At 58.1% G+C, this 16,241-nt stretch overlaps 1 protein-coding gene across 1 annotated transcript; it reads left to right on the forward strand.

Annotated features, from left to right (window-relative positions):
• Positions 1-2,593: 2,593 nt before the first annotated feature.
• Positions 2,594-12,856, forward strand: LOC137465652 (prostasin-like). Its single transcript, XM_068177717.1, is given in 6 exon segments — positions 2,594-2,660; positions 4,978-5,111; positions 5,113-5,141; positions 9,208-9,512; positions 10,770-10,948; positions 12,611-12,856. Coding segments are annotated over 6 exon segments (960 nt in total).
• The last annotated feature ends 3,385 nt before the right edge of the window (positions 12,857-16,241 follow it).

The raw sequence follows: 16,241 nt of genomic DNA on the forward strand, positions 1-16,241 counted from the left end.
GAATTTGAGGGGACAAGGGGGGTCAGAGGGGACAAGGGGGGGTCAGAGGTGACAAGGGGGGGGTCAGAGGGGACACGGGGGGGTCAGAGGTGACAAGGGGGGGGGTCAGAGGGGACACGGGGGGGTCGGAGGTGACACGGGGGGGGTCAGAGGTGACAAGGGGGGTCAGAGGGGACACAGGAGGGGTCAGAGGTGACAAGGGGGGGTCAGAGGTGACAAGGGGGGTCAGAGGTGACAAGGGGGGGATCAGAGGGGACGCGGGGGGGTCAGAGGGGACACGGGGGGGTCAGAGGTGACACTGGGGGGGTCAGAGGTGACAAGGGGGGGGTCAGAGGGTCAGAGGTGACACTGGGGGGGTCAGAGGGGACACGGGGGGGTCAGAGGGTCAGAGGTGACGCGGGGGGGTCAGAGGTGACAAGGGGGGGTCACAGGGGACACGGGGGGGGTCAGAGGGGACACATGGGGGTCAGAGGGGACTTGGGGGGGTCATAGGGGACACGGGGGGGTCAGAGGTGACAAGGGGGGGGTCAGAGGTGACATGGGGGGGGTCAGAGGGTCAGAGGGTGACAAGGGGGGGGTCAGAGGGGACACGGGGGGGGTCAGAGGTGACACGGGGGGGTCAGAGGGGACAAGGGGGGGGTCAGAGGTGACACGGGGTGTCAGAGGTGACAAGGGGGGGTCAGAGGTGACACGGGGGGGTCAGAGGTGACAAGGGGGGGGTCAGAGGTAACAAGGGGGGTGTCACAGGTGACAAGGGGGGGTCAGAGGTGACACGGGGGGGTCAGAGGTGACAAGGGGGGGGGTCAGAGGGGACAAGGGGGGGGTCAGAGGGGACAAGGGGGGTCAGAGGTGACAAGGGGGGGGGTCAGAGGGGACACGGGGGGGTCAGAGGTGACAAGGGGGGGTCAGAGGGGACGCGGGGGGGTCAGAGGTGACACAGGGGGGGTCAGGGGACACAGGGGGGGTCAGAGGTAACAAGGGGGGGGTCAGAGGGTCAGAGGTGACACGGGGGGGGTCAGAGGTGACACAGGGGGGGTCAGGGGACACAGGGGGGGTCAGAGGTAACAAGGGGGGGGGTCAGAGGGTCAGAGGTGACACGGGGGGGTCAGAGGTGACACGGGGGGTCAGAGGGGACGCGGATGTCCCAGGCAGGTGACACGGGCAGGGCACGGGGGGGGGTGGAGGGGGTCACGCCCCCCTGGCCCCACGGCGCACATTCCTGGGGCCGGTTTTTCCGGCTCGCCCCGGATGCCCGGTGCCATCCCGGATGTCGGGGTGTCCCTGCTGGCCGGCCAGGTCACTCGGGGGTGGGGGGAGCCCAAAATTGGGGGGGGATGAGGTCATCATCCTCGGGGGGGGGGGGGTGTTCCTAAATGGGGGGGGTTATGACATCATCACCCTCGGGGGGGGTCCCAAAATGGGGGGGTTATGACATCATCATCATCATCCTCAGAGAGGTCCCGAAAATGGGGGGGTTATGACGTCATCATCATCCTCAGGGGGGTCCCGAAAACGGGGGGTTATGACGTCATCATCCTCAGCGGGGGTCCCAAAATGGGGGTCTGACCCTCAGGGGGGTCCCTAAATGGGGGGTTATGACGTCATCGTCCTCAGGGGGGGTCCCTAAATGGGGGGGTTATGACATCATCACCCTCAGGGGGGGTCCCTAAATGGGGGGTTATGACGTCATCACCCTCAGGGAGGGCTCCCCAAATGGAGGCCCCTAAATGGGGAGGTTATGACATCGTCACCCTCGGGGGGTCCCCAAATGGGGGTCTGACCCTCAGGGGGGGGGTCCCTAAATTAGGGGTTATGACATCATCATCATCATCATCCTCAGGGGGGTCCCTAAATGGCGGGTTTATGATGTCATCATCCTCATGGGGGTCCCTAAATAGGGGGTTATGATGTCATTATCATCCTCAGGGGGGTCCCTAAATGAGGGTCTGACCCTCAGGGGAGTCCCTAAATGGGGGGGGTTATGACATCATCATCATCCTCAGGGGGGTCCCGAAAATGGGGGGTAATGACGTCATCATCCTCAGGGGGGGGTCCCAAAATGGGGGTCTGACCCTCAGGGGAGTCCCTAAATGAGGGGGTTATGACGTCATCACCCTCGGGGGGTCCCTAAATGGGGATCCCTAAATAGGGGGTTTATGACGTCATCATCCTCAGGGGAGGGTCCCAAAATGGGGGTCTGACCCTCATGGGGGTCCCTAAATGGGGGGGTTATGACGTCATCATCCTCATGGGTGTCCCTAAATGGGGGGGGTTATGACATCATCATCATCCTCAGGGGGGTCCCAAAAACGGGGGGTTATGACATCATCATCATCCTCAGGGGGGTCCCAAAATGGGGGTCTGACTCTCAGGGGAGTCCCTAAATAGGGGGTTTATGACATCATCATCCTCATGGGGGTCCTTAAATGAGGGAGTTATGACATCATCACCCTCGGGGGGGGTCCCTAAATGGGGGTTTATGATGTCATCATCCTCATGGGGTCCCTAAATGGGGGGTTTATGACGTCATCACCCTCAGGGGGGTCCCCAAATGGGGGTCTGACCCTCAGGGGGTGTCCCCAAAAGGGGGTCTATGACGTCATCACCCCCCCCCTTGTCCCTCACAGGTCACTGGGGGGTGGCAGCAGAGGATGACGCAGGTGAGGGGGGGTCCAAAATTCTGGGGTGCCGTAAGGGGAGCGGGTCCCATTTTTGGGGAGCCCATGGTTTAAGGGGAGCGGGTCCCATTTTTGGGGGTCCCATGGTTTAAGGGGAGGGGTCCCATTTTTGGGGGTCCCATAGTTTAAACGGGAGGGGTCCTATGGTTTAAGGGGAGGGGTCCCATTCTTGGGGGTCCCATTTTTGGGGGGTCCCATGGTTTAAGGGGGGGGGTTCCATTTTTGGGGGTCCCATGGTTTAAGGGGAGGGGTCCCATTTTTGGGGGTCCCATGGTTTAAACGGGAGGGGTCCCATTTTTGGGGGTCCCATGGTTTAAGGGGAGGGGTCCCATTTTTGGGGGTCCCATTTTTGGGGGTCCCATGGTTTAAGGGTAGGGGTCCCATTTTTGGGGAGCCCATGGTTTAAGGGAGCGGTCCCATTTTTTGGGGGTCCCATGGTTTAAGGGGAGGGGTCCCATTTTTGGGATTCGAATTTTTGGGGTCCCCATTTTTTGACGATCTCATATTTCGGAGGGGGGGGCCCATATTTGGGAATCTCATTTTTTAGGGGGGGGTGGGTCCCATTTCTGGGGATGCTTTCACCCAAAATCCCATTTTTGGGGACCCCTTTCAGACAAATCCCATTTTTGGGGATCCTTTCAACCCAAATCCCATTTTTGGGATCCTTTCACCCCAAATCCCATTTTTAGGATCCTTTAACCGCAAATCCCATTTTTGGGGATCCTTTAACCCCAAATCCCATTTTTGGGGACCCCTTTCACCCCAAATCCCATTTTTGGGACCCCTTTAACCCCAAATCCCATTTTTGGGATCCTTTCACCCCAAATCCCATTTTTAATGATCCTTTAACCCCAAATCCCATTTTTAGTGATCCTTTAACCCCAAATCCCATTTTTGGGATCCTTTGACCCCAAATCCCATTTTTGGGGACCCCTTTAAACCCCAAATCCCATTTTTGGGGATCCTTTCACCCCAAATCCCATTTCTGGGACCCCTTTCACCCCAAATCCCATTTTTGGGACCCCTTTCACCCCAAATCCCATTTTTGGGATCCTTTAACCCCAAATCCCATTTTTGGGACCCCTTTCACCCCCAAATCCCATTTTTGGGGATCCTTTAACCCCAAATCCCATTTTTAGTGATCCTTTCACCCCAAATCCCATTTTTGGGATCCTTTAACCCCAAATCCCATTTCTGGGACCCCTTTCACCCCAAATCCCATTTCTGGGACCCCTTTCACCCCAAATCCCATTTTTGGGATCCTTTAACCCCAAATCCCATTTTTAGTGATCCTTTAACCCCAAATCCCATTTTTGGGGATCCTTTAACCCCCAAATCCCATTTTTTGGGGATCCTTTCACCCCAAATCCCATTTTGGGGACCCCTTTAACCCCAAATCCCATTTTTGGGGATCCTTTCAGCCCAAATCTCATTTTTGGGATCCTTTAACCCCAAATCCCATTTCTGGGACCCCCTTTCACCCCAAATCCCATTTTTGGGACCCCTTTCACCCCAAATCCCATTTCTGGGGATGCTTTCACCCCAAATCCCATTTTTGGGATCCTTTAACCCCAAATCCCATTTCTGGGACCCCTTTCACCCCAAATCCCATTTTTGGGACCCCTTTCACCCCAAATCCCATTTTTGGGGATCCTTTAACCCCAAATCCCATTTTTAGTGATCCTTTAACCCCAAATCCCATTTTTAGTGATCCTTTCACCCCAAATCCCATTTTTGGGGACCCCTTTAACCCCAAATCCCATTTTTGGGGACCCCTTTAACCCCAAATCCCATTTTTGGGGATCCTTTCACCCCAAATCCCATTTCTGGGACCCCTTTCACCCCAAATCCCATTTCTGGGGATGCTTTCACCCCAAATCCCATTTTTGGGATCCTTTAACCCCAAATCCCATTTCTGGGACCCCTTTCACCCCAAATCCCATTTTTGGGACCCCTTTCACCCCAAATCCCATTTTTGGGGATCCTTTAACCCCAAATCCCATTTTTAGTGATCCTTTAACCCCAAATCCCATTTTTAGTGATCCTTTCACCCCAAATCCCATTTTTGGGGACCCCTTTAACCCCAAATCCCATTTTGGGGACCCCTTTAACCCCAAATCCCATTTTTGGGGATCCTTTCACCCCAAATCCCATTTCTGGGACCCCTTTCACCCCAAATCCCATTTTTGGGGACCCCTTCAGTCTCCCCTCCCCGGCCCTCAGGGGGGTCTCCCCCGATTTGGGTCTGGGGGCCGTTTCCGGGCTGTCCCTGAGCCCCGCACCCTGTTAACCCCCTCAGTGCCGTGCGGGACGCCCGTGCACCGGCGCGTGGTGGGCGGCTCGGGGGCTCAGGAGGGCCAGTGGCCCTGGACGGTCAGCGTGGCCTTCCGGGGCCGCCACGTCTGCGGCGGGGCCCTGATCGCCCCGGCCTGGGGTGCTGACAGCTGCGCACTGCTTCCCGCCGTGAGTACCCCAAAAACGGCCCCGCGTTCCACCCTGGAGCACCCCCAAAGTCACCCGGGAACACCCCCAAAAAACAGCCCAAAATTCACCCCGCTACAGCCCCAAAACCAGCCCAAAATCACCCGGGAACACCCCCAAAATCACCCTGGAATATCCCCAAAGTCACCCGGGAATAGCCCCAAAAACAGCCCAAAAATCACCCTGATATAGCCCCAAAAACAAGCCCAAGTTCCACCCTGGAGCACCCCCAAAGTCACCCGGGAACACCCCCAAAAAACAGCCCAAAATTCACCCCGATACAGCCCCAAAACCAGCCCAAAATCACCCTGGAGCACCCCCAAAGTCACCCGGGAACACCCCCAAAAAACAGCCCAAAATTCACCCCGATACAGCCCCAAAACCAGCCCAAAATCACCCAGGAACACCCCCAAAGTCACCCAGGAATAGCCCCAAAAACAGCCCAAAATTCACTCTGATATACTCCCAAAATCACCCTGGAAGAACCCCAAAAAACAGCCCAAAATCACCCTGATACACCCCCAAAATCACCCTGGAATACCCCAAAAACAGCCCAAAATTCACACTGATATAGCCCCAAAATCACCCTGGAACACCCCCAAAGTCACCCAGGAATAACCCCAAAAACAGCCCAAAATTCACCCCGATACAGCCCCAAAACCAGCCCAAAATCACCCTGGAACACTCCCAAAATCACCCAGGAACACCCCCAAAATTCACCCTGATATACCCCCAAAAAACAGCCCAAAATTCACCCTGGAATACCCCCAAAATCACCCTGATATAGCCCCAAAAACAGCCCCAAATCACCCTGATATAGCCCCAAAAACAGGCTAAAATTCACCCCGATACAGCCCCAAAACCAGCCCAAAATCACCCTGGAATAGCCCCAAAAACAGCCCAAAATTCACCCTGAAATAGCCCCAAAATTACCCTGGAAGAACCCCAAAAACAGCCAAAAATCACCCTGGAATAGCCCCAAAAACAGCCCAAAATTCACCCTGAAATAGCCCCAAAGTCACCCTGGAATACCCCCAAAGTCACCCGGGAATAGCCCCAAAACCAGCCCAAAATCACCCTGGAACACCCCCAAAATTCACCCTGGAATACCCCCAAAATCACCCTGGAATACCCCCAAAAACAGCCCCAAGTTCCACCCTGGAACACCGCCAAAGTCACCCTGGAATAGCCCCAAAACCAGCCCAAAATTCACCCTGATATAGCCCCAAAAACAGGCCCAAGTTCCACCCTGGAATAGCCCCAAAAACAGCCCAAAATTCACCCTGATATAGCCCCAAAAACATCCCAAAATCACCCTGGAATAGCCCCAAAACCAGCCCAAAATCACCCTGATATAGCCCCAAAAATTACCCTGGAATAGCCCAAAAAAACTGGCTAAAATTCACCCTGATACAGCCCCCAAAACCAGCCCAAAATCACCCAGGAATACCCCCAAAAACAGCCCAAAATTCACCCTGATACAGCCCCAAAACAGCCCAAAATCACCCAGGAATAGCCCCAAAAACAGCCCAAAATTCACCCTGATACAGCCCCACAACCCGCCCAAAATCATCCTGGAATAACCCCAAAAACATCCCAAAATCACCCTGGAATACCCCCAAAACCAGCCCAAAATTCACCCTGATACAGCCCCAAAATCACCCTGGAATACCCCAAAAAACAGGCTAAAATTCAACCTGATACAGCCCCAAAACCACCCCCCAAAGTCACCCTGGAATACCCCAAAAAACAGCCCAAAATTCACCCCGATACAGCCCCCAAAACCAGCAAAAAATCACCCAGGAATAGCCCAAAAACACCCCCAAATTCACCCTGAAATAGCCCAAAAACACCCCCAAATTCACCCTGGAATACCCCCAAAATCACCCTGGAAGAACCCCAAAAACAGCCCAAAATCACCCTGGAACACCCCCAAAATCACCCCCAAATTTAACCTGAAATAGCCCCAAAAACACCCAAATTCACCCTGAAATAGCCCCAAAAAGACCCCTGAGATTTGCCATAAAATACTGGGAACGGCCCCAAAAAACACCCCAAAATTACCCTGGGCTTCCCCCAAAATATCCCCAAAAATACCCCAAGATTTACCCCAAAATTCTGCCGGGTTTATACCCAAAAAACCCTGAATTTACCCCAAAATTACCCCTGAGTTTGCCACAAATCCCCCCCAAATCCTGCCCAACCCCCCAATTCCCCGTAGGGAGAACCCCCTCCCCAAAATCCCCCCAAAAAACCCAAACCCCCCAATTCCCGACCCCAAAATCCACCTAAAAACCCCAAATCTCCCCAATTCCCCCAATTCCTGACCCCAAATCCCCCCAAAAACCCAAAAATCCCCCCCCAAAACCACAATTCCTGACCCCAAATCCCCCCAAAACCCCAAATCCAGACCCCAAATCCCCCAAAAATCCCAATTCCCCAATTCGTGACCCCAAATCCCCCCAAATCCCCAATTCCTGACCCCAAATCACCCCAAAACCCCAATTCCCCAAACCCTGACCCCAAATCCCCCCAAAAAACCTTAATCCCCCCCAAAACCCCCAATTCCTGAACCCAAATCCCCCCAAAACCCCAATTCCTGGCCCCAAATCCCCCCAAAAACCCAATTCCCCAAACCCTGACCCCAAATCCCAACTCCTGACCCCAAATCCCCGTTCCTCACCCCAAATCCCCGCTCCTCACCCCAAACCCCAACTCCTGACCCCAAATCCCCGCTCCTGACCCCAAATCCCCGTTCCTCACCCCAAATCCCCGCTCCTGACCCCAAACCCCAACTCCTCACCCCAAATCCCCGTTCCTCACCCCAAATCCCCACTCCTCACCCCAAATCCCCGTTCCTGACCCCAAATCCCAACTCCTGACCCCAAATCCCCGCTCCTCACCCCAAATCCCCGCTCCTCACCCCAAATCCCCGCTCCTCACCCCAAATCCCCGCTCCTCACCCCAAATCCCCGTTCCTCACCCCAAATCCCCTTTCCTCACCCCAAATCCCCGTTCCTGACCCCAAATCCCCGCTCCTCACCCCAAATCCCCGTTCCTCGCCCCAAACCCCAACTCCTCACCCCAAATCCCTGCTCCTCACCCCAAATCCCCTTTCCTCACCCCAAATCCCCGCTCCTGACCCCAAATCCCCGCTCCTTACCCCAAATCCCAACTCCTGACCCCAAATCCCCTTTTCTCACCCCAAATCCCCGCTCCTCACCCCAAATCCCCGTTCCTCACCCCAAATCCCCTTTCCTCACCCCAAATCCCCGTTCCTGACCCCAAATCCCCGCTCCTCACCCCAAATCCCCGTTCCTCGCCCCAAACCCCAACTCCTCACCCCAAATCCCTGCTCCTCACCCCGAATCCCCGTTCCTGACCCCAAATCCCCGCTCCTCACCCCAAATCCCCGCTCCTCACCCCAAATCCCCGTTCCTCACCCCAAATCCCTGTTCCTGACCCCAAATCTCCGTTCCTCACCCCAAATCCCCGTTCCTGACCCCAAACCCCAACTCCTCACCCCAAATCCCCGTTCCTCACCCCAAATCCCCGCTCCTGACCCCAAATCCCAATTCCTAACCCCAAATCCCCGCTCCTCACCCCAAATCCCAACTCCTCACCCCAAATCCCCGCTCCTGACCCCAAATCCCCTTTTCTCACCCCAAATCCCAACTCCTGACCCCAAATCCCCGTTCCTGACCCCAAATCCCCATTCCTCACCCCAAATCCCCGCTCCTGACCCAAATCCCCTTTTCTCACCCCAAATCCCAACTCCTGACCCCAAATCCCCATTCCTGACCCCGAATCCCCTTTTCTCACCCCAAATCCCAACTCCTGACCCCAAATCCCCCGTTCCTCACCCCAAATCCCCACTCCTGACCCCAAATCCCCCCAAATCCCTGTTGCTGACCCCAAATCCCAACTCCTCACCCCAAATCCCCGTTCCTGACCCCAAATCCCCGTTCCTGACCCCAAATCCCCTTTCCTCACCCCAAATCCCCGCTCCTGACCCCAAATCCCCTTTTCTCACCCCAAATCCCCGCAGGGAGAACCCCCTCCGCGAGTACCGCGTGACGCTGGGGGTGCTGCAGCTCCTGGCCCCGCCCCCGGACGCCCAGGTGAGGGGCGTGGCCTCCGTCGCGCGCCACCCGGCCTATCGCGACTACGGCGACTATCGCGACAGCGAGCGGCACGGCGGGGCCGCGGCCGGGGACCTGGCGCTGGCCCGGCTGGAGCCCCCCGCCAGCCCCTCGCGCTTGGTACGGCCCGTGTGCGTCCCCTCGGCCGAGGTGACCTTCGAGCCCGGCCTGAACTGCACCGTCACCGGCTGGGGACACGTCCGCACCGCCGGTGGGTGGCACCGGGACACCGGGGGGACACCGGGGACACCGGGGGGATTGGGGACACCGGCTGGGGACACGTCTGCACCGCCGGTGGGGTGGCACCGGGACACCGGGGGGACACCGGGGGGATTGGGGACACCGGGGACACCGGGGACACCGGGGGGATTGGGGACACTGGGGGGACCGGCTGGGGACACGTCCGCACCGCCGGTGGGTGGCACCGGGACACCGGGGGGACACCGGAGGGATTGGGGACACCGGGGACACCGGGGGGATTGGGGACGTTGGGGACACCGGGGACACCGGCTGGGGACACGTCCGCACCGCCGGTGGGTGACACCGGGACACCGGGGGGACACCGGGGACACCGCGGGGATTGGGGACACCGGGGGGATTGGGGACACCGGGGGGATTGGGGACACTGGGGTCACCGGGGTCACTGGCTGGGGACACGTCCGCACCGCCGGTGGGTGGCACCGGGACACCGGGGACACCGGGGGGATTGGGGACACCGGGGACATTGGGGACACCGGGGACACCGGGGGGATTGGGGACACCGGGATCACCGGGGACATTGGGGACACTGGGGTCACCGGCTGGGGACACGTCCGCACCGCTGGTGGGTGGCACCGGGACACCGGGGGGACAACGGGGACACCGGGGACACCAGGGGGATTGGGGACACCGGGGACACCGGGGCGATTGGGGACATTGGGGACACCGGGGTCACCGGCTGGGGACACGTCCGCACCGCTGGTGGGTGGCACCGGGACACCGGGGGGACCGGGGGGGATTGGGGACATTGGGGACATTGGGGACACCGGGGGGATAGGGGACATTGGGGACACCAGGGGAACCGGGGACACCGGGGTCACCGGGGGGGATTGGGGACACCGGGGACACCGGCTGGGGACACGTCCGCACCGCCGGTGGGTGGCACCAGGACACCAGGGACACCGGGGGGATTGGGGGGATTGGGGGACACCGGGGGGGATTGGGGACATTGGGGACACCGGGGTCACCGGCTGGGGACACGTCCACACCGCCGGTGGGTGGCACTGGGACACCGGGGGGACACCGGAGGGATTGGGGGGATTGGGGACTCCGGGGGGATTGGGGGACATTGGGGACACTGGGGACACCAGCTGGGGACACGTCCGCACCGCCGGTGGGTGGCACCGGGGCGAGCCGGGCGCCTCTTGGGTGGCCTGACCGCGAGCGCGGCGTGCCCGGGGACACGGGGGTGACGGCGCCGTCCCCGCAGTGCCGCTGCCGCCCCCCAAGACGCTGCAGCAGCTGGAGGTGCCGCTGCTGAGCCCGCGGCTCTGCCGCTGCCTCTACGCCTCGGGGACGGCGGCGGGGACACGCCGCGACGGGCTGGGCACGCCCGCGGGGGACACCATCTGCGCAGGCCTGCCGCAGGGCCAGCGCGACGCCTGCCAGGTGGGTGCCACCGCTGTCACCTCCCCGTGCTGCTGTCACCTCCCCTGTGCTGTCACCTCCCTGTGCCGCTGTCACCTCCCTCTGTCACCGCTGTCACCTCCCTGTGCCGCTGTCACCTCCCCTGTGCCACTGTCAACTCCCTGTGCCGCTGTCACCTCCCCTGTGCTGTCACCTCCCTGTGCCGCTGTCACCTCCCTGTCACCACTGTCACCTCCCTGTGCTGCTGTCACCTGTCACCGCTGTCACCTCCCCTGTGCTGTCACCTCCCCTGTGCCGCTGTCACCTCCTCCATCACCGCTGTCACCTCCCTGTCACTGCTGTCACCTCCCCTGTGCCGCTGTCACCTCCTCCATCACCGCTGTCACCTCCCTGTCACTGCTGTCACCTCCCCTGTGCCGCTGTCACCTCCTCCATCACCGCTGTCACCTCACTGTCACCGCTGTCACCTCCCTGTCACCGCTGTCACCTCCCTGTGCCGCTGTCACCTCCCCTGTGCTGTCACCTCCCTGTGCCTCTGTCACCTCCCTGTGCCGCTGTCACCTGTCACCACTGTCACCTCCCCCTGTGCTGTCACCTCCCTGTCACCGCTGTCACCTCCCCTGTGCCGCTGTCACCTCCCTGTGCCGCTGTCACCTCCCTGTGCCTCTGTCACCTCCCTGTGCCGCTGTCACCTCCCCGTCACCGCTGTCACCTCCCCGTCACCGCTGTCACCTCCCTGTCACCGCTGTCACCTCCCCTGTGCCACTGTCACCTCACTGTCACCACTGTCACTGCCTCCGTCACCGCTGTCACTTCCCCTGTGCTGTCACCTCCCCTGTGCCGCTGTCACCTCCCTGTCACCGCTGTCACCTCCCCTGTCACCACTGTCACCTCACTGTGCCACTGTCACCTCCCTGTGCTGTCACCTCCCCGTGCCGCTGTCACCTCCCCTGTGCCGCTGTCACCTCCCCTGTGCTGTCACCTCTGTCACCACTGTCACCTCCCTGTCACCACTGTCACCTCCCTGTCACCGCTGTCACCTCCCCGTGTCCCCGCCCACCCCCAGTGTCCCCAGGGTCCCTCTGTGTCCCCTCTGAGCACCCCAATGTCCCTCATCATCCTCACTGTGTCCCCAATGTCGCCTCAGTGTCCCCAGTGTCCCCTCAATGTCCCCAGTGTCCCCCCAATGTCCCCTCTGTCCCCAGGGCGACTCCGGGGGTCCCCTGGCCTGCTGCCTCGGTGGCACCTGGCGGGGTCCCCGTGTCCCCAATGTCCCCAACCCCCAATGTCCCCAATCCCAAATGTCTCCTCAATGTCCCCAATTTCCCCAATCCCTCAATGTCCCCAGTGTCCCCAGTTCCCCAGTGTCCCCCCAATGTCTCCAGTGTCCCCAATGTCCCCTCAATGTCCCCAATGTCCCCAATGTCCCCTCTGTCCCCAGGGCGACTCCGGGGGTCCCCTCGCCTGCCACCTCGGTGGCACCTGGCGGGTCCCCATGCCCTCAGTGTCCCCAGTGTCCCCAATGTCCTGATGTCCCCATGTCCCCTCTGTCCCCTCTGTCCCCAGGGCGACTCCGGGGGTCCCCTCGCCTGCCACCTCAGTGGCACCTAGCGGGTTCCCCGTGTCCCCAGTGTCCCCAATGTCCCCAATCCCTCAATGTCCCCATGTCCCCTCTGTCCCCAGGGCGACTCCGGGGGTCCCCTGGCCTGCCGCCTCGGTGGCACCTGGCACCTGGCGGGCGTGGTGAGCTGGGGCGACGCCTGCGGGGTCCCCGGGCGCCCCGGGGTCTACACGGGGGTGTCCCCTCACCTCTCCTGGATCCTGTCCCTCGTCCCCGAGCTGGCCCCGCGCCCGCCCCCCCACGACGCGCCCCGGGCCACCCCCGACGGCCCCCGGGCCACCCCCGAGCCCCCCCGGGGACCCCTGTGACCTCGGGGAGCCGCCCCCGGGCTGGCCGCGGCCGCTGGCCCCCGGCCCGGGAGGGGACACGGGGGGCGCGGGGCTGGCACCGCGGGGGACCCCGGGGCTGCTGCTGGGGGCGGCCCTGCTGCTGCGGGTTTTGGGGTGAAAACGCCGGAATTTGGGGTCCCAGGCCCGACTTCAGAGTGAAAACGCCAGGATTTGGGGTTACGGGCCCGACTTCGGGGTGAAAAGGCCAGGATTTGGGGTCCGGCTGCTGCGGGTTTTGGGGTGAGAACCCCAGGATTTGGGGTCCGGCTGCTGCGGGTTTGGGGTGAGAACGCCAGGATTTGGGGTCCTGCTGCTGCGGGTTTTGGGGTGAAAACGCCAGAATTTGGGGTCCCAGGCCCGACTTCGGGGTGAGAACGCCAGGATTTGGGGTCCGGCTGCTGCGGGTTTTGGGGTGAGAACCCCAGGATTTGGGGTCCTGCTGCTGCTTTTGGGGTGAAAAGGCCAGGATTTGGGGTCCTGGGCTGGACTTCGGGGTGAAAATGCCAGGATTTGGGGTCCTGCTGTGGGTTTTGGGGTAAGAATGCCAAAATTTGGGGTCCTGCTGCTGCGGGTTTTGGGTTGAGAACGCCAAAATTTGGGGTCCTGCTGCTGCAGGTTTTGGGGTGAAAACGCCGGAATTTGGGGTCCTGGGCCCGACTTCGGGGTGAAAACGCCAGGATTTGGGGTCCGGCTGCTGCGGGTTTTGGGGTGAAAACGCCGGAATTTGGGGTCCGGCTGCTGCGGGTTTTGGGGTGAGAACCCCAGGATTTGGGGTCCGGCTGCTGCGGGTTTTGGGGTGACAACGCCAGGATTTGGGGTCCTGCTGCTGCGGGTTTTGGGGTGAAAACGCCGGAATTTGGGGTCCCAGGCCCGACTTCGGGGTGAGAACGCCAGGATTTGGGGTCCAGCTGCTGCTTTTGGGGTGAAAACACCGGAATTTGGGGTCCTGCTGCTGCTTTTGGGGTGAAAAGGCCAGGATTTGGGGTCCCAGGCCCGACTTCGGGGTGAAAACGCCAGGATTTGGGGTCCTGCTGCTGCGGGTTTTGGGGTGAAAAACGCCAGGATTTGGGGTCCCGGGAGGACTTTGGGGTGAAAACGCCAGGATTTGAGGAGTTTTGGGGTTAAAACCCGGATTTAGGGGGTGCTGGTTCATGTTTTAGGGTGAAAAGCCCAGATTTCAGTGTCCAAAATGGGGGTGACCCCAAAAATGGGGTGTGGGAACCCCTGACAGGGGGGTGGGACCCCAAAAAAATCGGGGTGGGACCCCAAAAAAATGGGAGTGGGACCCCCAAAAAATGGGGGTGGGACCCCAAAAATTTGGGATGGGACCCCCAAAAATGGGGGTGAAAGCCCCAAACTGAAACCCTGGGGCCCCAAAAATGTGGGTGGGACCCCAAAAATGGGTGATGGGACCCTGAAAATTGGGGGTGGGACCCCAAAAATTGATCCCTGGGGTGCCAAAAATGGGGGTGAGACCCCAAATTTAAGCCCTCGGGTGCCAAAAATAGGTGCTGGGACCCCAAAAATTGAGTCCTGGGAACCAAAAATGTGGGTGGGACCCCAAAAAATGGGGGTGGGACCCCAAAATTGAGTCCTGGGAGCCAAAAATGGGGGTCGGACCTCAAATTTAAACCCTCAGGTGCCAAAAATGGGTGCTGGGACCCCAAAGATGGGTGCTGGGACCCCAAAAAATGGGGGTGGGACCCCAAACTTAAGCCCTCGGGTGCCAAAAATGGGTGCTGGGACCCCGAAAATTGGGGATAGGACCCCAAAAATTGAGTTCTGGGAGCCAAAAATGGGGGTGGGACCCTAAAAATGGGTGCTGGGACCCCAAAAATTGAGTCCTGGGAGCCAAAAATGGGGGTGGGACCCCAAAAAAATGGGGGTGGGAGCCCCAAAAATGGGGGTGGGACCCCAAAATTGAGCCCTGGGTGCCCGAAATTCCCCCCCAAAATTCCCAAAATTTCCCAAAACTCCCCGAAATAAAAACTCTGAGTCGCCTGCTCGTCATTTTCGTGCTTTATTTGGGGTGGGGGGGACCCCAAAATCTGGGAGGGGGGAGGGAAATGGGGACCTCCAAATTTTGGGAAAGACCAAAATCCGGGGAAAAGCCCAAAACTGGGGAGAAAAACCCAAAATTGAGGGGGGGAACCCCAAAAACCTGGGGCGAAAACCCCAAAATTTGGAGAAAATCCCAAAATTGGGAGGGAAAAACTCAAAGCTGAGGGGGTGAAACCCCAAAAGTTTGGGGGGAAACCCCCAAAAAATGGAGGAAAATCCCAAAATTGCGAGGGGAGAAGCCCAAAATTGGAAGGAAAAACCCCAAAAAATTGGGGGAAAACCTCAAAAATTTGGGGGAAAAAACCAAAATTTGAGAGGAAACCAAAAATCCCAAAATTGAGACGAAAAACCTCAAAATTTTGAGGAAAATCCCCAAAAATTTGTGGGTAAAACCCCAAAATTTTGGAAAAAAACCCCAAAAATTTTGGAAAATCCCAAAACCGGAAGAGAAACCCCCAAAATTTGGGTGAAAAAAACCAAAAATTAGGGTGAAAACAACAAAATTTGGGTGAAAAAAACCCAAGAATTCCGGGAAAAACCCCAAAAATTGGACAGAAAACCCCAAATTTGAGCGGGAAAAACCCCAAAAATTTTTGGGAAAACCCCAGAATTTTGGGAAATCCCAAAACCGGAGGAAAAACCCCCGAAATTTGGGTGAAAAAAAACCAAAAATTTGGGTGAAAAAAACCAAATTTGGGTGAAAAAACCCCAAGAACTTCGGGAAAAACCCCAAAAATTTGGGTGAAAAACCCCAAAAATTGGACAGAAAACCCCAAATTTGAGCGGGAAAAACCCCAAAAATTTTTGGGGAAAACCCCAGATTTTGGGAAATCCCAAAACCGGAGGAGAAACCCCCAAAATTTGGGTGAAAAAAACCAAAAATTTGGGTGGAAAAAACCAAATTTGGGTGAAAAAACCCCAAGAATTTTGGGAAAAACCCCAAGAATTTGGGTGAAAAACCCAAAAATTGGAGAGAAAACCCCAAATTTGAGCGGGAAAAACCCCAAAAATTTTTGGGGAAACCCCAGAATTTTGGGAAATCCCAAAACCGGAAGAGAAACTCCCGAAATTTGGGTGAAAAAAACCAAAAATTTGGGTGAAAAACGCCAAATTTGGGTGAAAAACCCCAAGAACTTCGGGAAAAACCCCAAAAATTTGGGTGAAAATCCCCAAAATTTTTTTGGGGAAAACCCAGAATTTTGGGAAATCCCAAAATCGGAGGAGAAACCCCCAAAATTTGGGTGAAAAAACCAAAAATTTGGGTGAAAAAACCCCAAGAATTTTAGGAAAAACCCCCAAAATT

This window comes from Anomalospiza imberbis, unplaced genomic scaffold (assembly GCF_031753505.1).
Source record: "Anomalospiza imberbis isolate Cuckoo-Finch-1a 21T00152 unplaced genomic scaffold, ASM3175350v1 scaffold_100, whole genome shotgun sequence".
Lineage (NCBI taxonomy): Eukaryota > Metazoa > Chordata > Aves > Passeriformes > Viduidae > Anomalospiza > Anomalospiza imberbis.